The 23,974-nt window shown below is 41.7% G+C and overlaps 1 protein-coding gene across 2 annotated transcripts; it reads right to left on the minus strand.

The window, feature by feature from the left end:
* Positions 1 to 117: 117 nt before the first annotated feature.
* Positions 118 to 23,057, minus strand: sacs (sacsin molecular chaperone). Of its 2 annotated transcripts, XM_068584459.1 has the most exons (10): positions 22,929 to 23,057; positions 22,591 to 22,687; positions 21,294 to 21,444; positions 18,465 to 18,555; positions 18,299 to 18,384; positions 17,677 to 17,788; positions 17,316 to 17,462; positions 15,102 to 16,587; positions 14,370 to 14,461; positions 118 to 12,988 (listed from the first exon to the last, which is right to left on the minus strand). In XM_068584459.1, exons 2-10 carry the CDS (start codon positions 22,611 to 22,613, stop codon positions 1,440 to 1,442), a joined length of 13,737 nt encoding a protein of 4,578 aa, XP_068440560.1. In that variant the 5' UTR covers positions 22,614 to 22,687; positions 22,929 to 23,057; the 3' UTR covers positions 118 to 1,439. The 2 variants fall into 2 exon arrangements, with proteins under 2 accessions (XP_068440560.1, XP_068440561.1); XM_068584460.1 differs by lacking the exons at positions 14,370 to 14,461; positions 15,102 to 16,587; positions 17,316 to 17,462; ... (4 more) ...; positions 22,591 to 22,687; positions 22,929 to 23,057 and adding an exon at positions 13,570 to 13,581.
* Between the last annotated feature and the right edge of the window lie 917 nt (positions 23,058 to 23,974).

A 23,974-nucleotide genomic window follows, 5' to 3' on the forward strand; every position in this document is an offset into this window, starting at 1 on the left:
ATTTCTCCACTTACAGGAACAGATGAAATCATAGACGGAGTAGAAAGGTTATCTGTAAAATGTGCCGTCTTTTATAAACCTAGAAAAAATAGCTGACACATTTTATTTAAGGGGAATTTATTTTTGCCTTCCTATGGCACAGTGTATCAACATGTGTGACACACATGGTTCTCAACTGTTTATTCAATGAGACACCCTCAGCTGTCACACCTCGAGCTGAAAGTGAAAGAGGACAACAAATACCAAGAAGCACATTTTACATTTTGTTGGAAAATGTCATTTACAATATGTGTTCTGTGTATAGTCCTTCAACTCAAAGGAAAACCCAAGCCGATGATGCAGTTAGACACACAAGTTCTACGGATTAGTACTGATCCGTTTCCTAAACTGGAAAAGTTAAAATTACTGAAAATGTATGAACATGGTTTCATGCTGGCAAAAGTTAACTGTTCCATGGTTATACCCACCCATATATGGCTCAGTATTTTAGCACTTTTCTACTGAGTATTCTTGGTAAAAAGAAACAACTTTTGGCTGACTTATTAAAGCAAAAGCTGAGCTGCAGTCTTCTCTGCCATATCCAAAAAGTTAGTAATAAAAGCAATCGAGCCCCAGAGTACACATAGTTCATACGAACAAGTAATGATGTACAACAGTCACCCAATGTTAGTGTAGAGCACAACAGACATTTAATATCGCTATAACAAAACAAGAACTATGTCCAATGATAGAAAAAAATGCATTCAAGAGTTTTTCATTCACAGTTGGATTCTCCCGAGTTTCTGGGGTGCTCTACAGTTGTAAGTGTCAGCACATGAGTTTGAAACAAAAAGTGCTTTGTCCATAACAAATGACTGGCTATGTCACAGAAAATGTACAACTTTTTACAGAAATGATATGAAATCAACCATAACAATACAAAAGAAAATGACAAACATGTTTGTGATTTCCTTGATGAGATCTTGCAAATAGGACCCGTTGCATGACAGTATTTGACATTTAATTATGAGCACATCCTTTCAGTACACAACTGGTTTTCTGTGGCAAGAAAATATATATTTATATATTGTATATTTATAAAAGAAAGTAAAAAAGCAGCATATGTATTAATCAAACTCAGAGCAAATATATTCAATGTGGGGACTTTGGTAAACAAATTGTATTTGTATGTACACCAAATGCATATTTCTTTTTACACATATTACAACAAATATATATTCCGATGGCCTAAAAGGTTATGGGAGCTATCCATTTATTTACTGTGAATGGGCCACAGCACGATCACAGGTAGAAACCCTATATGTACCATAAGCTGCCAGCTGGATACTTCAATGTTATTCAAAATGATACACATGATCTGTATTGCACACCGTCGTGGATGCCCTCTATTCGGTAGAGGATCTATGCAAACTGTAGTTTCCTCGTTCTTTACAACGGTATTATAATTTTTGCTGCACAAAGGTTTCAAGCTTTATAATAATCCGTGCGGTACATTCCATCACTCTCATTGCCACCTCAGATGTGAATCTGTCGTTGGGTATCTGTGGAAACGGCAGGAGATCTGGATAGCGGGTTCTTAGACTGTCCACACCATATCCTTCTAGGATCTGAACATCATTTGTAAGGCCTTTCAACTGGGGGTTGTACTCCTCCACTTTTTGAGCCAGAGCAGTTGGTTTGACATCTTTGTCTGACTTTCCTCTGACTGCATAGTCGGCAGCTATCAGTGCAAGTTTGGTGGCTAGGTAGCATTTGAAACAAACCCACTCATTGGCATTTTTATGCAGATCATTCCGAGCAGCAGAGTAGTTTGCTCTTGCTTGTCTCAGCCATCTGCGGGCTTCCACTGGATTTCCAACCGTCTTGAAAGTAGGGGGCACAAAAAAGCGGTGAGAATGAGATGAACCTGCATAGCTTGGATACCGTTCCCTGAAATGTTGCCTTTCTGATTTGTGATTTGTTGCTTCTTGGTTCCACGAAGAATAAAACCTTTGATATGAGAACTTCTCTGACTGGAAGCGGGATGATGATGTGGAGAACGATCTCCTGGAAGCTCTCTCTGTATTTTGCTGATCAGCCAAAGTCTGTTTCTCCATCCTGTTGATCTCGTTCTGTAAATGCTTGAAGACCTCTGTGGCAATGTCTAAATGCTCTGCATTTTTGTCTGGATGCCACTTGAGATACAATCGGCGGATTGTCTTCTTTCTCTCTGTCTCAGAAAGCTTCCAAGCTTGTTCAACTACTAAGGTCACTTCTTTCAAGATCTCAGGCAATGAATGAATCTTGATCTTTTTTGGAGACTGTTTCTGAGCGGGTGGTCGGAGGTTTTCCTTTCCAGAAAAAGCAGGAGGGACCATTCGTGGGCTAGATGAACGACTGTTTGGGCTTGTAGGAGTTGATGGGGCACTGGTGTCTCGCGCATGGTTACTTTCATCTTGTCTTGAGAATTTGTACAAGTCAAGGGAACTCACTACTTTGTACTCACTATAACCAATGTCAATCTGGAAGCATTTTCCAAGGAAACTTGTGTTTTCCTCATCTCTTTCTACTTCTTGAACAATGATGGCATATGTGTAAGTAGGCTGGTAGGACCCGTAGATGTCTCCACCCTCTGAGTCGACAAGGTAACCCACATACTCTCCTGGATAAAATACATTCATGGGATCCATGAGGAGTGTGTGATGTATCTCTGCTGGTATGGGGGTTCCAGGTAGCGGCAGCTCAAGTTTCGAAGGCTCTGTTGAGTCGTACTTAACCCCAAGGTTGTCCAACTTTTCTGTGATTCTGTAGATGTCATTGCAACCCAGCATGGCAATCAGATAGGATGTGTCAGAAATCAAATTGTCTGTCGCAGTCTTTAATGTCATTGCCAGTGCTAAAAGGAAGTTAATGTCTTTGCTGTCTGAATGCTGGATGTAGAGGTGAATCACCGCTGTCCCATACCTCTTGAGGAAGGCAAGTGTTTCGCTGCGACTATGTGGGATGGGGCTACATCCTTTCACTCTTAATGTTGTTTGGAGTTTCTCAAAACAAGAAACTTTCAATCCTTCACAAAGTGCTTTGCAGAGGCGTACAGCTTTTTCCTCATTCACAAGGTATGCATTGTCATTCTCATGTTTCATTATTCTGATCAATCCTGTGATGAACTGCTCTGATGACAGCAAAAGCTGAAGGCGGCCTTGAAGTGAACAAAGAGCTCCAAACTGGCACATTCTTGGAGAATCCTCATCAAGTTGCTCTTCAAGAATGCTACTCAACAGTCTAGGCCTTAGTTTCTGTGGAAGTAGCATGATCAGCTTTGTGTGGAAGGAATGATCTTTGCCCAGATAGCACTGGCTCATGTCCACAAGCATCTGAACTCCAACGTTACCCTGAATTCTGCTCTTGTAGTGTGGGGCATCATCAAACACCAAGCTATTGGATTTTGCTAATCTACCATCATGACTTGGCAAATAAAATACCAAATCTCTGAGACTCTCAAGATCTTTGCGAATTTCCACTGGATCATTTTGCAGGGACTTGAACAATCCTGAAACAACTCTTTTCACAGTTCTCATTTCATTTGGATCAAGCTGCTTGCCCTCAGAACTCCTGAAAATTCTCCACAGCACTTCAACATACTGTTTGATTGAGACAACATCTTCTGTACCGAGAAGTTTGAACAGTTGATGAAAGGTGCCAAGTTCAAGAGGCAATTTGTACAAGTAGGGTTTGAAGTCTGATTCATTTTCCAAATTAATAACAACCTCTTCAGGTTTTAGCAATTTCCAGCCATCTTCAACCATGACAACAGCCACCCCACGAAGTTGGTAACGGAAATCTCTTTTATCTGCATTGAGAAACTCGTAGGTGGACCTTAGAACTTTGTTCCTTGTTTTAACCATTTCATCATCCGGATTAGATATGTTGCAGATGTTTTTGCAGTTGCTTAAGACTTTCTCCAAAGGGGGATCCAAGTTGACTCCTAATATGTTCAGCACATGGTCAAGTTGTTCCTGTCCAGCAAGAGTGTTCTCCTCCTGGTCCTTTATGCTCGATGGTGTAGCTTTCTCAGGTAGAATTGGGCAAGACGTCCAAAGCAAGTGAATGATATCTGTTTGCTTGAATTTGGGATTTACCTGAGACCCACTGAAACGAATCAGAGGAAGTGTACCACTCATCTCTTGGTACTGCGAATGAAGCTTGATGAGTTCTTTGGGGGCTCTCTCGGGACACAGAAACGCTATCATCGAGAGCTCCTTGAGAAAAGCACCTTGGAACAGGTCTGTCCTCTCTTTGAAAATGTGGTTCAAGAGTACGTCAACAATGGTTTGCACCTTTTCTTTGGACCAGCTCTCTGTTTGAGCTTTGATGCTGACCTCTTTTGCAAACTGAAGAACCTGCTGTTGTGACACTTCGTGCTTGAGACCAATATTTCTCAGAAAGGTTATCCATGAGGTGAGCAACAATGTCCCATTCTTGGGTTTTGACACCTGCTCAACTTTCTTAAAAAAATCACTTGGTATGAATGACTTTGCAGGTAGCATAACTTCGAACACCTTCGCTGTTTTGTCAAAGAAGAACTTGGTTGGCCGTAGTCTGTTTGAGTAGTCATAGATGAACAACAATCCCTCCAGTTTCTCATAGAGCTGAGTCTTTATCTCACATGATTCTTCCATTGACAAAAGTCTCTCCTTCAAATAGACAATGTGTTCAACTTTGGCATCATAGGAAAGACTCTCAAACTTTGGAAGAAGGTGTTGAAGGTAGATTTGTAAGTCATCAATTGGCACGCAGCCAAGGAAGGTGTACAGGTCTTTCAGCTGCTGATTATCAGCAAGAAAGGCCAAGGAGGCTGTGTGAGCCCATTTTTCTATGTCTGCTGTGGGGATGCTTTTTGCAAGGACATAGTTTGTCCCATAGTTTGCCAGGCTGACGTATCTCCCACTGACTGATTTAAAACATGGGAGGAGTTTTAGGCTCTGTGCATCCTGTCGTGTGAGGTTAGCTAGGTTGCAGTTAAAATACAACAGGAGAGCTTCAAAGTCCTTGTCAGTCAGGTTTGCTGCTTTGAATGCAGATGTCTGGATAATGTACTCTACAGCCTTCAGAACACTTGATGGATTTTCAATGTTTGCTGTGTGTTGTGCCAGAAAAGGCATGATGGGATTCTCTTTGACACAAATTTTGTTCACAGCAAGCTGAATGCATCCTGCTTTCATTAGGGTGTGAAAGACTTTGTCATTTTGACCATGTGGAAATATGGCAATGTTCATCAAACTCAAAGGTAAAAGCACATCATGCTCAGGAACAACAATCTTTTCTCTTGCCATGAATTTGATTCCAGGTAGCAACGCCCAATCTTTCAGAATGTCAAGCACTGTGTCAAAACTGGGTTTGATGTCTACCTGATCCTCTTTAACAGCAACATTTTCACTGATAAAGTTCCACACACTCTTCAGCCAAGATTCACTTGCAAAGGTGTCTCTCCACTTAACAGGAATCTTTGTTCGATACTCTCTTGGAAGAACAGACCCTAGTAGCTCACCAAAGCAGCCGATGTCAAAGATCTTTGCAGCTCCTGCCTTCAAAAGGATGTTGCTGTACCTCATGTACAGTGTATTCATGAACATGTCTTTCCTTGATGAGATCAGTTCATGATGTGTTGTCAGGAACTTTGGTCTCTTGGGATCAAACACTTGAAGCATTGTGTCCATTGTTATCAACAGGGGCAAACCCTCAATTGTGATTTCATCCACTTCCCTATCTTTGAAGCAGTAGTCGACTAGAAGCTTCACGTTATGAACTAACTTGTAGTTTGACTGTTGGAGACGACAGGGGAGTTTTCCAACATGGCAAGATGTGTCTGGTGATGAGAATGTGTGAAGAAAGTTGTGGACATCCTCTGGTGTCACATAACTGACTGGTATCCCTGCATCTTCCAAACAGAAGTAGAGATTTGCTGTTTCATCGCAGCTGTGAACAAGGTTGAAACCAATATCCAGAAGCAAGGTTTTCAGTCTGTAAACATTTTCAGCCACCGATTTCCTTGAGGTGATGTTGTACTCTGTGTTTTTCAAGTGCTGAAGTTCATTTTGAAGCAGATTATCAAAAAAGGCTCTGCCTTTGTTTGCGGTGGATGTATTCACCCAAGAAATGTAAACAACAGAGTGCATGTCTGAGTTGTCCATGTGTGCTGCGCGGACTACCGGTAGCAGACGCTTCATGTCAGCATGGATACAGTTGTAAACTGCTTTAACCAGGCAGTACCAATCAGGCTGTATGTCAAGTCTGTTGACTGGGAAGAAGAACAGATATTTTCGCAACGTATCTTTAACAACATGAAGCGGTGTTCCTTGTAGTACGCTTGTGATGGGATCAGGACCTGGAAAGTACCGACGCTTTAGCTGAATCAGCAGTTCCACACAGGCAGGGGCTATAAGTGATGTCATCAAATTGTTATTCCAGTCACTCCTTACCCCCACTCCATTGTCATCTCTCCACAGGTTTCTTCTTGCAGAGTCAAGGGCAAAATGCCCATTGACATGAAAAGGCAAGCCAGTCTCCAGTGAAAGGGGCAAAAAGCAGAAAGCTCGGTGGGGTTTTTTGTAGTTGTGGCTTACACATGCAGCTACCCCTCCACGTGGAAAAAGAGTTATGTCTTCATTTTTGTGAGCCGAGATCACACTTTTTGAGACATTTTCAATGTTGGGGAAGCCAGATCGGTTGCAGATCATCCATGTTGTCAAATTTCCATCATTGTCCTCTATGTCCATTGTGTAGGTTATCTGTTGGACTGGGATAGCAGTGAGCTGCTTCTTTTTGGTTACACTGTCAATGACTGAAGCATGAAACTGTTTACGTTTCAGCCGATCACTATCTGTTATCTTAGCTGTCACAGAATAGAGCACTTTTAGTGCTCCAGATGCATTATCAATTTCACAGATTGATATTTTCTCCATGTGGTTGAGGAACATCAGAAGCTCTGCACCATCGTTTTTTAGCTTGTCCAGAAGGTTTTGCACCATTCTGTCTGACGCAGGGACAGAACTGATCTCTGATATCTTTGTCATCTCCTTAGAGCGGATGGGAAATCTGAACATTGTGCTGCGTTCTAACTTAAAATGGACTCCTAAGTAAAGACTTAGAACGTCTGAAAACTGAGATCTGAAGTCAGAGTCCAAGTCTCTAAACATTCTTCCAGGACTCATGGATGTGGCCCCAGGTGCATACTGTGCATGTGGATCAAAGATGCACAGAATGTCATTGTTTGAGATGAATGACGGGCAGTCAGTGATGTGATAGACAGAGTTGAATCCTATACCGTATTGACCGGTTTTGCCTGGATTGGCCTCTTTTGTTCCTCGTCCGAGGTTCTGTATACCTCGAACATCATCCTCTGTGAAAGGCTGGTTGTTATATACACAGAGGGCAGGGCCTTGCATTGGGATCCATTTATCATCAAAGATTCTGTCTGTGGGGTGTATCCTTGGATCAAAGACAAAGTAAATTTCAGTGGCTTTGGCATCATCTGCATTTTGAAGCAGTTCTTTTAGCATTTCTTTTTCTGATGGATAAGCATTGAGAATGCTCTTAATTCTGCTTGTGAGTTTTTCTTTCTGTCCAAACTCAGTCCCAAGTGTAGTAAAGCAGACATTTGAGGCATACCTCTCCAAGGCTTTGTGGCGTTTTGGGACTGCTCCTAATTTCACAGCGACCTCTCTTGGAATATCTCCGTGGCAGTACTTCACAGAAGTGTCTCTGACTTTGATCCAAGGACAGTCATTGTAGCATAGCGATTGTGATGGCTGCAATGTCATATTGAGGTCGGGTAATAGAATCCCACCAAAATGTGCTTGGCAGTACTCTTGATTCTTGTCTCGTATCAAGCTCCATATTCCCTCACTAATTATTCTGCGGCACAACTGGAAGTTTTCCTCGGTGAGTACCCTTCTCCCATATTCTTCCTTCACAGTTTCAAGAACAGTTGAGAAATCCTGGACTGTGAAGCTTGGCTGTACCCCAACATTTTCAAAGAGCTCACGGCAGCTGTTTCTGTATTTGTTTGGGAGCTGATAAAGATGTGGAGCTGCATCAAAATTCAGATGGAAGGCAACTTTAGAGGGATTGACATATGTGTTCTCCACCAGGATGGAATTGAACTCTTTCAGTTCCTCAGTTATTTGTTCTTTTGCTTTCTCATCCTGAAGCATTTCTTCATGAAGGAACTTGTAACAGGCATTTGTTATGTTCTCCTGATACAATGTGACACCGTCAAATGATTGAGACAGCATATTGAGTTGACTGATGACCAGTCCAACTGAAGGTGTCCTTATCAAACCAAGGCAGTCTTTCACAGCCAATGACATGGCACCGCAACCTTTGAAAGATGGAGAATTCTCATTCAGGATTGGCTTCATCAGACACACCGTTTCCTGATGTTCAGTTGTGAATAATTCTTTAGCAGAGAACATTGTTGTTGGGGAAAAGTTGTTCCCATGCCATGGCAGTGAAAAACCTGCAGGTCTTGTCAGGAATGGAAGGAACTTGGTGTCATGTAGCTTTTCCAAGAGCTCCGCTGCTCCAAGATCGCCCATCTTCAGTTTCTCATCAATGAGACTCAACACTATACTGCTACGAAAGCATGCAGCTGGGTGATCGGTTTCATTAAGATGGATAACAGATTGAGCACGTTCAATCAGGTCCTCCCATGACAGATCATCTTTGACCATGCCTAACTGCAGTAGCTTCACTAAACACACAGGGTTTAGGTAGTCTTTAGAAGTGCCTTCAGGAAATCTTCCATCATCAGTGTTATACAGCTTAGCAACTCTTCCCTCTGGGTGAATGAGTCTGGAAGGTAAAACCAGTTCCTTCTTCGGACCACAGCATGGGATACAAGGAGTCACACTGAGGATCGAGGCAAAATCTTCAAGTTTTTCATTCAAGACATAATGCACCAGGGGATCTCTAAGCTCTCTGTCAATTTCCTGGATGTGAGGGAAAAAGACATCTGAAAAGAACTGCTTCTCAGTCAGGGTGTTTTCCATCAACTTTCCTCTACATCCAGCATCATCAAATCCCTCCTTTACCCAGTCAGGCAGCTCAACAGCGCAGAGGTTTTGTGAGCCACTCTTCTTGAGATATTTCAAGAATATTCTGAAAGCAGCAGGACCAATGTCTGGCCTACAGAGTAAGGCATCATCAAGGAATCTGACGTATTTGATTGATACCCAGGTTTTGCCGTCTGAGAAAACCTTTGCATGCTCACCATCACCTCCTTTGGCTATTTCTTGGTAGACACCCTGGCTGACCAGTGTGAAGTCATCATGCACCTGACTTGGATCTGGCCATGCAGCATAATAGCTGTAGTCCAGCAGTTCTTCACTTTCAGCCATTGAACGTAGCATTGTGAGGGCTGCTAAATACGCTTGGACAATAACATGTCTCATGAACACAGAGTTCCACTGTCCTTTGGTGTCTGTCTTCCAGATCTCTTTGCGGTTGGAGGTTACAGCAAAGCAGCCATTAATGTGGACTGGTAAACCTGTTTTGATTCTGAGAGGTAAGTAACAAAAGACTTCTCCAATTGGTGTGGTATTTGTCTTTACTGTCCATTTGCGATTCTCCTCTTCTGAGAGCAGAACAGACACTCCACCACAAGGCACTAGTCCGAGTCTTTTTCCACTATCACTGAGGGAAAACTTGAGTGCCTCAGTTACATCCATGCATGAGCAAATGAGCCAGTTGGTGACCTCGACTGCTTTTGCTGGCATTTCGTCTGTGAGCCGTCTGTTCTGAACACCTTTAGCAGCCATCTCAAAGTACTGGTTAGGATCTTCTTCTGAACCTCTGAACAGTGGCGAATGGAGATCGACAATGCGTTTGAAGACGTTATGAAACTCTTCCACCAGAACGCGTATGATGCAGCCAGACTTGGGAACATCAGCAGGTACCCTGTTGGTGCTTGCTACTTTCTTCATAACTTTTGCTGCAGATTTTAGGATACTTAGAGGTCCGTATGAGGATTTGGATGACCACACACTTTTGTTGATGGTGACGACATCTTGTGCCCCTGCTGGATTTGGTTCTTCATATTTCAAGTATTTCAAGACCATACTTCCAACATGCTGAGTAAACAGAATGAACCGATGGCCACATATGCTGAACTCATCAACCAGGGAATAGATGTCTGTGGTGTTGTAGTACAGACTACTGATTTCACTTACTGACGCTTCCTGCTCTGTTCTGAATGGGAGTCTGAACAGTGTTCCGTTGTACTTGTATGGGGAGTCCTGAGCTAGAGGAAGCTGGCAATTGAAGACATTGATGAAAGGTTTGAACTGGTTGGGAAATTTTCTTAGCCTTTTCTGTTGTTTGCTCCAGTTGATTTTAATCCCTGGATTAGAACTGTCTCTGATGTGCTTGCTGATGTGATTGATGTTCGGATCAAACATGATCATGAACTCTCTGCTCATTATGATGGGGATATCAGTGATGTGATAAACTGAGTTGAAGCCCAGGCCAAATTTGCCCACTTTGTCTGCTTCACATCTCTTCACAGATCCACCTAACCTTGTGATGTTCAGAAAGTCAGTGTCTGAGAATACAGAGCTGTTGAAAGACCACAAAGAGGGCCCGTGACAAACAACCATGCCAGGGTCAAGGAGATTCTCTCGAATGTCAGCGTTTTTTCTCATGTCAATGAGGAAACTGCATTCTGTTGCATTTGCATCATCAGCATTCTGGAGGAGCTCTTTAAAAATGTCTGCGACAGATGGATATTCCTCCAAGATGTTTTTTATTCTCACTGTTAGAGGTTCTCTTTGGCCTGATTGTTCAAAGCCAAGGTTCTCTGGGTTTATCAACCGTGTGCTCAAACATGGCACCTTCAACCACTCTGCAGTTTTCATTGGGATGTCATCATGGACTAATATAATAGGCTCTGATGCATCCTCAAGTAAGTCATTCAAATCATCAACCTTGATGTCACAGTAGGTGCATTCATGAATCGGCTTCAACGCTAATTTGCTTGGGTCTTTGTAACAAAGAATCGGCACATGCATGTTAGTATCTACAGCTATCTGATTGTTGTTCAGCCATCTCAAGATGTTGACTAAAAGTAGGATATCGTGTGTGCTTTCCTCCTTGGTAATCTCTCCTTCCGATCTTTGTTGGATGGCGTTGATAACATTTAACACATGACTTGACACCACCTCTTCAACTGAACCACAAAACTTGAACAGCTTGTGAAACTTTCGTATTGTCTTTGGCAAGGAGTACAGGTAAGGCTGCAAGTCAAGATCAGGGAGGGGCTTTAGGACTGTCTGGCCAGGGGATGAGAATGTCTTCCCTGTCCACACCCAATCAAAGGGAAGTGATTTCATTGCTTCTCTTGCGTCCTCAAGATGAGCCTGCATGAAACCGTATATCTCAAACAAGATCTGCTGGAATTGATACCAATCCTCCGTGGTGAAGGCTTGAGATTTATGCCAGTCATTCACTGCTTTAAGGTGCTGTAATACTTGATCAACCTGAGGCTCTATAGTTAGTTTCAGTGCCTTCTTCATACCTGCAGATGTGTGTTCAACCAGTGCTACAGAAGATCCCACAAGCACTGCATGGGATATGTCGCACATCTCTGACAAAGAGACGATATTAAGATCATCTCCAACCCAAGCCAGGGATTTGGGATAAGTTAGAGGTCTTTCTTTGCAGACAGGTACCCATTTCAGTTTTAGCAATGATGTCTGAGCGTCAGCTGATTTTACCAACTTGGTTTGTTTGTTAAGTATTTGCAGGAGTGTTTTTGCTTTTTTGATTAGGAATTCCCATTCTGGCTCCTTGCTGCTTTGTAACTCCTCTATTTTCTTTGCCACTTTGATGACATCTTTTTCACTGAGCTGTACTTCATTTCTTAGTCCCAGTTGTCTGAGTGAATGAAGAATATCAGGGGAAGATGTGAATGTACTTGTGGGAAACCTGGTTTTCTCTTCCTTGTAGAACAAGTTCTGTAGAATCTCCAGCTCAGGATCAAAAAGATCTGAGGCTTTGACTGACTTTCCACAAGGCAACTGAATAAATGTGAGAGCAGAAAGCCATCGAATCACATTTGAGTTTTCATTTTTTAGAAAGGCCAGATGTTTAAGTGCCCAAAGCATGACCTTGGTTATCTCATCTGTTGTGTAGAACCCCCGCTCGATATCCTGAATAATCATCTTCAAACATTCTGTTGTTTTCAGTTGTTGTACATTCAGCATCTTGATGAGGCGGATGGATTCTTCGTCACAGCAACCCACAAGATTGATGGATAATTTCACATCTGGTGGATACTTTGCTCTGTGATGTAAAGCTCTGGCTCCTCTCAGTGATGTAAATACTGAGGCACCTTCAGAGCAGGTCCCCACTTTCTCAAAGATGGAAAGCTCCAGCACGGTATACTTTTCCCTCTCTGTGATGTCAGACAGTCCTGCAAGGAAGTTTCTGAGCGCAATCTTCTCTTTGACTGAGAAAGAAGAGACAAGGCCAGATAATCGTTGTGTTGGTAATCTATCCATAATTTGCAGAAGCAGACCGGGAGAGGAAGGATGGATGAAATTCTTCAGCAGAGGGTGCTGCAAACACAAATCCAGCTTTTTTATCACTACTCCTCCAAGCTTTTCCATGATGTCGAGAAGGGTTTCAGAAAGCGGCGCCTCTTCCTCATCCACAAGAATTATGGGGGATGGACTTTTGAGACGTAGAAGCTTAACTACGTCCATGCTTTCCTCAAGTGGCACAAGTGGGATCAAAGGCATGTCTTCAAAGTTACTTAGGTCATCAGCAAAATGTATATAAAGATGCTTCCAAATCATCTTCAGCCATGAAACTTTGGGATGTTTCAACTCTTTGTTTCCAGGTTCCCATTGGACAATCAAGTCTCTTGTTGGCCATGCTGTAGATAGGATCTCCTTGATGAGTCGAGCTGATCGTTCAGAGTTCAGCATTTGTAGCTGAGTGCAGGGTCTTCCTGTTCAGAGAACAAGGAAAAAAATAAATTACCCCCAGCTAGTATTTTACAAGCAAATGTTAACTAAAGCTGGTAAAATTAGGTTTGTGAGTGTTCTTGCACAATGCAGCAGTCTGAAGATGAATGTTCAACCATCAAAATTGTCTTAACAATCCACTAAATCACTTGTTAGACCTTTTGGAGAGCAAACTGCACAACCAAGTGTAAAGTTAAGACTTATATTGCAGCACATATTGCTGATGTAAACATGCATGTACAAACCAACTGTACACACACACACACACACACACACACACACACACACACACACACACACACACACACACACACAGTTCAATATCCAAAAATCGTGTCAATATTGAACACATTCATATCCTTTCAGAGTAGGAGAATGTGAATGTGTTCAAAATTGATGTATTTCTCAAATACATGCACACGACTTAGAAAAACACTGCAAGTTGCATGTCCTAGAATGCTGTAAATCTGAGTTTTTCTGACTGCATGTGGTGTTTATTTGCAGCCATGCATTAGTTTAGGGTATTGTTGTTGTTGTTAGGTTATATTTGATTCAAAATACCTACCTGAACACCCCCAAAGATATTGTTGCACTGTAATTGAAGTGGCACATTTTTTTTAGAGTTCTTAGATGAATTTTAATCTTTTTCTCTGTTTTAGATGAATTTAAAAAACAAAATATCTGAGTAAGTCCAAAGTGGTGCTGTAACTTAATCAACAGAGGTGGCCTAAGTGGGCAGCGGAGTAAAGATTTATGTACACACCGTTAACAACTGTCCGACATTCAAAGAAAGATGAATAGGAGTCCAAATAACTGTAGTTAAATGTTAAGTAAATCGGACAGTTGCCCTGTGTTTCATCTTTGGTTTTAAGAACAAAGCTGTTACTCAGCATATTTCCTCTGCCTGGCTCACTGCCTTCTTGCCATAATCATGGTTAAGTATGGCAGTGAGTGGACTCAGGATCTGATCTCGTGGGTCATGTGGATTGTCTATGTAGCACAAAAACAACTCTTGCATGAATCAGCATGCTCACACTCCCATTCCCTTTCTGCCTCTCGCTCTCTGAAACGTCTATTAGCAGTGACTTTAATGCCCTGCTGGCATTGCAGGAGAGTAAAGGGACCAAGCGTTGCTACAACATGGCTGAACCCAGATAACCCACAAAGTCACCACAAGGACTTTTATACTTGTTTATAAACTGTAACTGGTACAGGGCCCCTACAATCTCTCAAACTAATCACAGATTTACTGTCATATACTATTGTTAAGATTAACAAATAACTGAAATACTTTACAAAATAATCATTGTTTGGGACCAAGTTTATTAATGTGGAAAATATATGGTAAATTAAATTATTAATTACCTCGGCTTTTGACTGCTTCCTTCAAAGTGTCCAATACTAAAGGTTTAATACTCTCCAATAGGAACCGACTCTCAAGTCCTGGATACAGGGACCTTAGGACAAAGCAAAAGGGGAAATAAAGGTAAATGTGTGTTTTAATGTTCAATCTTTTCCACATACAACACTTTATGCTGTCACTGATCTAGTCATTTGATTTCATATAAACCAATAAAATAAAATAGCAATGCCAATTAGGATGGAGTTTGTTTTAAGACAAATGCATTCCTCTGAATACTGTATAGAAAGATGCACTATGGGCCAAATGTATGTGCACGAAAAGACAGCCGAATTTGCACTTTTCCTCATTCAATTTGTCTTTTGAATGTCCACGTACAGGAAATTATTGTCTGCTTTTAAAAAGGCAGAAGCAAAGGCCCTACCTACTTCTAATATGCCTGCACATATTTCCATCTACTTTTCAGATGCAGAAGTTGTTTACCTTAAATTAACACTTATACTGTGCCTTTGATGGCAAACTGATCCTCCAGGCTGGTGTAGCTGTTTAAATCCAGCCTTAATTACAAAATATAAAAATAACTGCTCTTCAGTTCAGGTAGAAATAAAAACATTTCACCTAGTACAATAAATGTTCAAGTCAAGGTAATTGTACAAGAAAGACTGAGGTAATTTTCCAAATTGTTGCAATAATTGCAACAATTTGGTAATGAAAATACACGATTACTTTAAATCTACCTGGGGTATTCTTCAGATGTAATGTATATGGAATCTTTATCACTGACAGAAGAAGAAAACATTGTAAATGTCTCATCTTGCAGTGGCAAGAGCTCCAGTCCAATGAGGTCACTGTAATTGCCGTCACTAAGCGCGAACTCCAGCAGCAGCAACTTCTCCTGTGAGGGACCTTTGTGTTTGCACTTCCTGATCACCTGACGCAAAAAAGATGGAGTCACTTTCTTGACTTCTGTGGACTCAGTCATACAGGCATCCAAGACAAAGTCCATGGCGGCGGGCACTTTTGCCACCTGCGTTCCTGAGCTTTGGAGGTAGTTGATCACAGTCTCTGAAATGTCCTCGTCTGTTTTTAGCTCTGAGAACACAGCCTGGTCCACCCGAATCCAGCTCTCACTGAGGGAATAGATGACCTGCTGCTGTAGCAAGTCATGAAACAGTGGTTGGAGGATGGGTTTCCAGCGGGACTTGACCCGCTTAGGATCTGGCCAGGCCCCATAGGTCCCTGTAGGGGACAATGGAAAGTCTTGGTCCTTTTTTGTCTGTACCCTTGTGATGGCCTCAGTGATGAGCGTAAGGTAAGCCCGAGGGATAACCGTGATTATAAGCAGCTCATTCCACAAGGCTGCTGGATCCCTCCATTGGTCCACCTCGCGCCACTTGATACTCCTACGGTTGTCTGTGAGGCCGAAGAAGCCACTGACATGCACTGGAAGCCCTGTCTCGCTCTCCTCGCCAGGGGGAAGAGGAAGGAAGCAAAAAGCTCGTCCTGAGAAACTTGATGTGGCACCTTTGTCTTCTTTATTGATCACAGTAAGAGGCAGAGCAATTCCAATGTTGGGTATGAACTTCAAATCATCTGCCAGAGAGTCCAACTCGGCACACATTCCTCTGCCCCCAACTCCATTACAAACCAGCCACGTCATTCTCTGAGTCTCTTTAGCCATTTCATCCTGAGACTCTATGTGGACCTGGTAAGTGACACACGTGATGGTAGAACTAGGAACCCCATTGCTGTAGCTGTCTATAGCCTGATCCAGTGTCTTCAGTGCATTTGGTCTTTCTAACTTATCATCAGTATTCTCTGTTGCTGTAACCTGAAACAACATGCGCTCTGTACCGTCGGACTCGCGCACATGCAAGGAGATCTTCTGGACACTTTTGAGGAAGAGGAGCACTGTGTCTGCATCTGCTTTGAAAGACTCAAAGAGCTCCAAAACCTTTTCTTTGTTGTAAATGTTGCCGCTGAGCTGGGAGGGTTGCAGGCGAAGCGGGAAGCGGAACAATGTTCCAGGAAAGCTGCCTTCCTTAATGGTTTTCTCAGAGCTCCCAAACATCCCAATGTAGGGAGTAAACTGGTCAGCAAGTTCTTTGATCTCCTTCATGTCCGTCTTCAAGTTCCAACACTGCCCAGACTCATGCACACCAAACAGCGTCTGATGAGGGTCCAGCATGGCAATCTGGTCTCCACTGAATATGCTGGGAGCATCTAAGGAGTAAGAAGAAAAAACACAAACATCAATATTACAAATATTTATTAAATATTACTTTCATAGATGCAACAATTAACAGTGTCATTTTAGGTCTTTTTCAAGGCAAAAATGAAACCCGTTCGAGCTTTTCCAATTTAAGGATTTTCTGCTTTTGTGTGTGTTCTACATTATTTTAACACTATTTATTGGGGGTGGGGGGGGGGGGGGGGTCAAGACATTTGAAGAAGCCCCCCTGGGCCGTTATTACAATTTTGTTTCATAGACGCAATTATAAATTGGAAAAATAAGTATTCGTTGCATCCCTACCCCATTTTACAAAATACAAATAAAATTAGCTTGCTTTCAAAAAGTGATATATTTTGAATATCTTGAAGTAATTATATACCAGGAAATGGCTGGCTAATCGCTGCCGCACTGGATCCATACAGCAGTTAGCGCTGATAACCCTGCAACACTGTTAACTGTTTGCACTTTGTGCTGTCAGCGCTGTTAGCTGTTCGAGCTCAGCCGTCTACATCTCAAGAGCCGTGTCAATAATAGATATGCTCTGAATTCAGAATATATTTGGATGTGTTGCACAACTCGGAAACTTTGACAACGTTGTTATCAAAACTGTCTTTTCTGTCATCTGTAGAATTTCTGGATATCATTTTCTCTGATTTGATTCTGATGTAAGGTAATTTACAATGCAGTAAGGTAATTTACAATGTAGTACAGTACGCGCCTGTAATGTGGTACACAGAATTGAAGCCAATCCCAAATCGTCCGACTTTCAAAGGATCCTCTCTCTTCCTGCTCCTCGCAATTTCCTGAATCCCATTCCAGTCTTCTACGGTGAACACGGCATCATTGTAGACGTACAATGCCGTCCCTGCAATGCAAAACAATAAGTGAAAACCAGGTCAGCACAAAGTTCATATGACAACCTAAAATACATATACAGTAACGGTACAGCGTAAAATGTATTTTAATAATCCCAGTAACAAATGTGTTTTCCGTTTTCTTTGTTTACAGGAAGGTTAATGATACTTACAGTAAGCAGGAAAGTTTCCAACTCGAGGGCTGTTTTAACTGTACCGACTAACCTTGATGCTGAGCCATGTCAGGTGACCACAGCGACTCCACTCCATACTCTGTCTCATCGTACATGAACTTGACCTCTGTGGCTCCAGCATCCTCTGCATTTTGAATCAACTCCTACAAAATATAAAACAGCAAATATATGCATTTATGAAGGCAGGGCCTTTTATTGCAGCTTTAAGAAATGTAATGTGCACAATGACATCAGATTATTTTGCGTATGTTTCAGCCAAAAAGATCTTACAGTAAAATTACCACATTATTAGAGAGGATGGCCTCAGCGGTACCTGAGCCCTTCACCTATTAGTATTAGCAGTAGTTCTACTATGCATGTTAATAGCTAATGCAAGCAAGTAAAGCCAAATACTAAAACCATGCCCAATATGTTTGTGCAAGCTTGACATATTTTCATCTCCAAATCACATGTCATTAGTGTTATTGACTTCAGTCTTTTACTTTGAGATAATCTCGATTGTAGCCTGTTAACGCAACAACTAAGAATTGTACTAAGACTAAAAACTCTACTGTTTTTTCCTGTTTGAGGTAAATTACATCAGGTTTACATCCACAAAATAATGCTAAATGTAATTGATTCCTATGAAATAATAAATGGAGCATGACACTTACTTTTAGTATCTGTCCACCTTCAGGGTATCTCCTCAGAATATCTTTCAGAAAATCGACCAGCGGTGGTGTAGTCTGTCCGAATCTCCCTGTAAAAGGCCAAGCTGTGTGAGCCTCACTGTGGAAATGTCTTGTTTATTTTGCAGAGATGTGGTGGTTTTAATCCTACCTCCCCCTTTAAGGCCTCTTCCCTCGAGTGTGACTGACACTTCTGGGCTTCCAGCAGGCACCAGGTTCTGGATCTGCACGCTGTCATGCAGCTACAAGGTAGGATGTGGAGACGACGCATGATTTAGTGTACAACAATAAAATCGGCTGTATTGAAGAAAACATTTGAAGGGTCTAGTCTATTTTACCGAAAAAATGTAACAACAGATCAGGTGCCTACTCAACAAATTCAATTTATCAATGTCATTGCTTTAGGAGACTGTAACTAACTGCCCTTCACTGTCTGACAGAGAAATGTTATTGTGAAAGATGTAATGAATGATGAACACATTACACCTGCCATAAACTATTTTATCACTCAATGCCCTCGTGAAACAGCTTTGAAAGCCAACTGGAACTGGCTCAGTTTTATGACAACTATTAACAGACTTAAAGTTGTCCTCTCTTAAAAAGAAATGAATGTATCATCATCAGTCTCTCCCCCCAGCAAACAGGCATTATTGCACACGTTAGTGTGATAGACGATCTTTGCCTGGTGCGTCGTTCAGAATCGATGCCGTAGGGAGCCAGAGCTGGCAGCGGGCCTGATACTGCTGCTCCTGCCTTTTCAGGCTTTTCAAGGTGACACTGTGACCTGACTGCGCTCAGCAGTCTTTGTACCGCTACATGCAGTCTGGCAAGCGGAGCTCCGCGTAAGCAAATCTCTGTCATCATCCTCATGATGGTCCCTGCACAGTGCAATGATCATTTGTACGCTTCAGGGTGGAGGATTCTAAGTCTTAAATGACATATTAATATTTAATATGGGAAACAGAGAGCTCACAAGTTAGAGAAGATGAGCTGTATTCTGAATTTGTCAAATATTGGCGGAAATGTGCGCATACAGAACATACTGAGACTTAGAATCAGTAATATAATTGAATATAAATGATCATGCTTTGTGCATTCAGCAATCATCTAGAGGTTGTACATGTCTCTCTCTCTAATAAAGATATACTACCTCATTTGGAAACTGGACTGAATCGTTTATTTTATTTGCACAGACAGACAAGCATTTACATTGAAGAATGCTTTTGAAACTCACAGATAATTAGCTAAATTTGCCTTCATGTTTTTCCTAAAAGGCAGACCACTCCTCTGCTAAGTACAGGGTCTGGCACAGGGCCTCCTCCATCAGACCTCTGAGCATTTAAATTGCATCAGGGAGAACAGAAAGGCAACGGGAGGGAGCAATGGAAATCCTTTATATTTTGTTTTCATTGATTTGGTATTTATAGGAAACCGTTCACATTATATATAACACTTACAGTTTGACCAGAATTCAAGACTTAAATTCCTTTTATTCAAAAAGTCTTCTCTGTATTGAAGAACCCACCCTTGTGGTGTATGTGGTATTAGTGTGTAGGTGTGGCTTGCAGCTAATTTCTGCATATGAGATCAGAGGGCACTGCAGAGCACTGACCACCACCTGGCACTTTCCATCAGCTGCTAAATCCCAAGACAGGGGCACGATTCTAGTTATGTTGTCCCCACTGAAATGCAGTACATTTATCTGGCACAAAACTGACACATTAATACAATGAATTAATCTATTAAATATTGTAAGCAAGACCTTCATTTATATAACAGTTTAAAGAATTGAAATGTATTCTTTTTATTGTATTTATAAAAATATAGCATTTCAGGGTAGAAGGAAGAATAATGAATCTCAAATGTTGAGAATTACTCGAGATGAATATTAGCTTTTGATTCTATGCTAAAAGGGCATTCATCAACCTATTGTGTTCTATACACTTCAACGATGAGGCGCCTAGTCGTGTTGCCGACAGTATGAGTCAGATTACTTAGACTGCAGTCATTGGATTGGATAACGTTTTCAGGACCGCTGTGTTACTCTTTAGGAAACTCACACATATCTGCAGTAGAGATGAGATGAGCTCGATCGATAGATTATTATGACCACTGAGCTCAAATCAGTCATAAGATGAGAAGCAACACCAAAAGGATTACATTAACTGTTCACAGCAACAACAAATTAAACCTTTTGGGGAAACTTGGCTCGTGGCATCTCAACAATGACAGCACTGTTCGTGGTTTAGGTCAATGTCCTGCAGTAATGGCACGGGGTCATTAAAATAGATCTGTTTTCTGCTGCTGGCAATTATCTACTATTAGAGAATGAAGGCAGTTATTCCTTTTCTCTTTGTTTGGTAAAATGTGACAAAACCACAGAACAGCAAGTAAACCAAATAGTCAAGAAGAATTCAAAATGATGTCATATTTGCAATCCACAAACTGGATGAAGGTAAAATGATACCTATAAATAAATGATACTTTCATAAAATGTCTTGCAACAATGTTAAACCTGTACCCAACATGGACTGGGACAGGATCCTAAATTTAACTCCAAACTTAATTATGCTCAATTTCAAAACCTATACTTCTTTGTTTTGTCTTTGGTTTGGACTAAAAGTCAACGCTACTTTCCAATGTTTTTCTTTGATACACCGTCATGCTCTATTTCTGTGCAACGCCTCCCAGTACATGCTAAAACAATGAACAAGCGGCCCAAAAATGGAAAACATTAGCCTCCCAGGCACACACACACACACACACACACACACACACACACACACACACACACTATATGACCACAATGAACAGACATCTTTCATAATTATCAACTAATAACCATTTTGCAAGATCATTTGGATCGGTTTGTGTTGTGATGAAGTGGCTTTGCTATTCCTACCTGGAGAAATGATCAGCTGCATATTTTGTATGTGTTGGTAGTATATTTACTCTGTTGTTATAGGGTAAAAAGACATACCAGTCTCCCATTGTGAGTCAGCCGTTGCTCTTTGACGGGTAGGTCTGTTTCCTCGTACAGCAACTGCTTGACATCTTGAACCGATGTGAAGGGAGAGACCTGGTAGGACCTCAGGCCAATGTACTCATGACGAACTGTCACCCGTGGCAACCTAAAGAAATAGAACCAGGAGTTTTGTTGGAAATTTGAAAAATGATGATGAATTTGTTTGAGGTGTACGTAGAGCTGTGAAATTAGTAACAACAATTGTTGCCTAACCCAACAGGGGATGTTACAGTTATATGGTATGTGTCTTGACCTCTAAACTACCAAGACGCCCTAATGATTGAATGCTTTTGAACTTTAGTTTAAAATTCTGCAGATGCAGTCATCCGTGCATCTACAATGTTTATTTTAAATGTTTTTCTCAAAATCGAAATTGAACACTTGATTAAAACACTTGATTTTGTTTCCACCATTGATAAGGGCACTCTGTTATGCATGCATTGACGACATCTCTGCAGGTTAATATCAGACGAAGGGAGGTCAAAGATCAAATTTGATGTCAACTCCAGAGGATGTGAGAGTCTTGCTTACAGTCATTATTGATCAAGGTTCAGGTTAGGAAGAAACATGAGATTTGAAACCTCACCAGGTCCATCTGTTAATGGTCCATTAGTACTATTTAGGAATCTGTATTAGGCTCTAAATTTTGACTTTTAGAACATTAACTTGTATACCTTCACATATAGGCCGCAACCTTACTGCACTTAAGTATTAGAGGGTGAAGTATATCCTTTAAAATGTGTTCATTGATTCCCTAAAGAGAGCTGTGCTGCTTCCCATCAGCAGCCCTTCTACCCCGGTGGTTTTGTTGACTGGTCAACTCTGTGTCCATAACAATTATTTGGGATACCCTCCCCCTCTAGAATCGACCATGACGCTATTTAAGGAGACAATGAAGCTGTTTTACTTATGTAAGGCAAACGCATAAGTTGGTAAAAGCATTAAAGCACAATTATTGTGGAGCAGCAGGGCACAGGACCCACGCAGCCAAGTCCACAGTGGTGCATTCACTGCAGCTGATGTGGGTGTGGCAGCACAGGATGTTTGAAAAGCAGCCCATACTAAACAATGCTGGACCAGCAGTGATTTATTTTGTGATGGAAGATACAGACTGACCCAATGCAGTAGTGAGCATGGGAAATGTTGTTGATACCTCTTTGTAATTTCAGCTGTGGAGAACCTGGACAGTGTGCACACGTGAAACGTGCTCGTATTGTTTCCAGGTTAATCTCACAGACCACATTAAACTCACCATGGGTCTGGACAGTTGGTCATCTCGTCGCTGCGGTGTGTCCCGGCACATACACGCACATTGGACTATCTGCTGCACCGAGCGCAGGGATACTCGGCTGTCGCAACAAAAACAAGAAGCCCCGTTATTCCCCTCAAAACACCTGCATGTTCGGTACAACTGTGATAAATACATAACATCCTTGGTTTGGTGGTGCACACAATATAAGAAAACTCATCAAATCAATGAGTTGCTGTGACTGTGCTGCTAAGAGGCTTTCTTTTAACCGTGTCTCGCCGGTGCCGGGTGATTTGTTTAGCCTCTTCATGGAGCATTATCCCGAGAAAACCCCCACTCACTTGAGTCTGCCCAGCGCGCGCCGTTAGCGGTCCTCTCAAAAAGCTGATTCATACCACGGCAGGCTGTGTTCCTGGAGACAATAACAACAACAATAGCGGGTAACATGGTTAATTACACCCTCCAAAAAAACATACTGACTCCTTCCAAGGCGATGTTCTAATAATAATGAATTACAGTGCGCGTGGGAGCGAGAGATGGAGCGAGAGGACTCCCTGCCGGTTTCTTTCCGTGTCGTCGTAAATCCCGTCGAGCTATCTCGGTCTGCTTCTGAAACTACTTATTTGCCTTCCGCAAATGTGTATCACGGAAACTACCCAATATTGTTTCTTTGAGAAGTTTATTATTATTTTGAGGCTTCTGCTACTTCTGTAACACGAATCGCAACATTTTGTTTCGCGCATGCGCAGTAGCTTACTTATGGCTCAACGTGTGTATGGTCGCGCTTGCAAGTATTAACACGTGCATAATTTAGCTTAATTTTAAATATCCTACTTCACCTACTAACTAACTTATATGTCTGCACACTCGCGTACACATGGTGCCAGTTCATCTTTAACTCGGTTAAAGGCACACGTCTGCAGAGACTGTGAGGAGTCAAAGAGCTCTCGCTCCCATCTATTCAACTAGTCCAGTGTTCCGGAAGTAAAACTATTGACACGCGAGTGACTGGCATTTGGAGTATTTCCAAGATTTGGTTGGTTGGAACCCTTTGTTAAAACAATGGGCATCTGTGCTGAAGAGGTCACGTTGATTGGTTTAGTTTAAAGCTGCATTCATTCTTTTAAAGCCACTTGAGGGCAGAATAACTCATAGGCTGAAAATCACTGTCATATATTTATTATTATTACTTGCAACATTTTGCCCAACATGTTGGCAAACAACAGTTTCCCATTTACACATCTAGAGGACATATGTAGAATCTTCCTTACTACCCTCTTTTAGCTCTGTTCACCACCAACTCTTGAGGGGAATTTGAAGGCTTTTAAGTTCAGTGTTCTAATTCCATTTTTAAATTATTTAGTTATTAATTCCTAATAATTCAAAT

Source organism: Clinocottus analis, unplaced genomic scaffold, assembly GCF_023055335.1.
Source record: "Clinocottus analis isolate CAN_PGR_092001 unplaced genomic scaffold, fCliAna1.0.p SCAF_2, whole genome shotgun sequence".
NCBI lineage: Eukaryota > Metazoa > Chordata > Actinopteri > Perciformes > Cottidae > Clinocottus > Clinocottus analis.

Bases quoted from the DNA above. Each gene is read 5' to 3' on its own strand.
- sacs (XM_068584459.1), bottom strand. From the start codon at position 22,613: ATGACCAACTGTCCAGACCCATG. The intron at 17,463-17,676 runs GTTAGTCGGTAC...TTTGCATTGCAG, and splicing joins TGACATGGCTCAGCATCAAG to GGACGGCATTGTACGTCTAC. The intron at 14,462-15,101 runs GTAGATTTAAAG...CTTTGTCCTAAG, and splicing joins ACATCTGAAGAATACCCCAG to GTCCCTGTATCCAGGACTTG.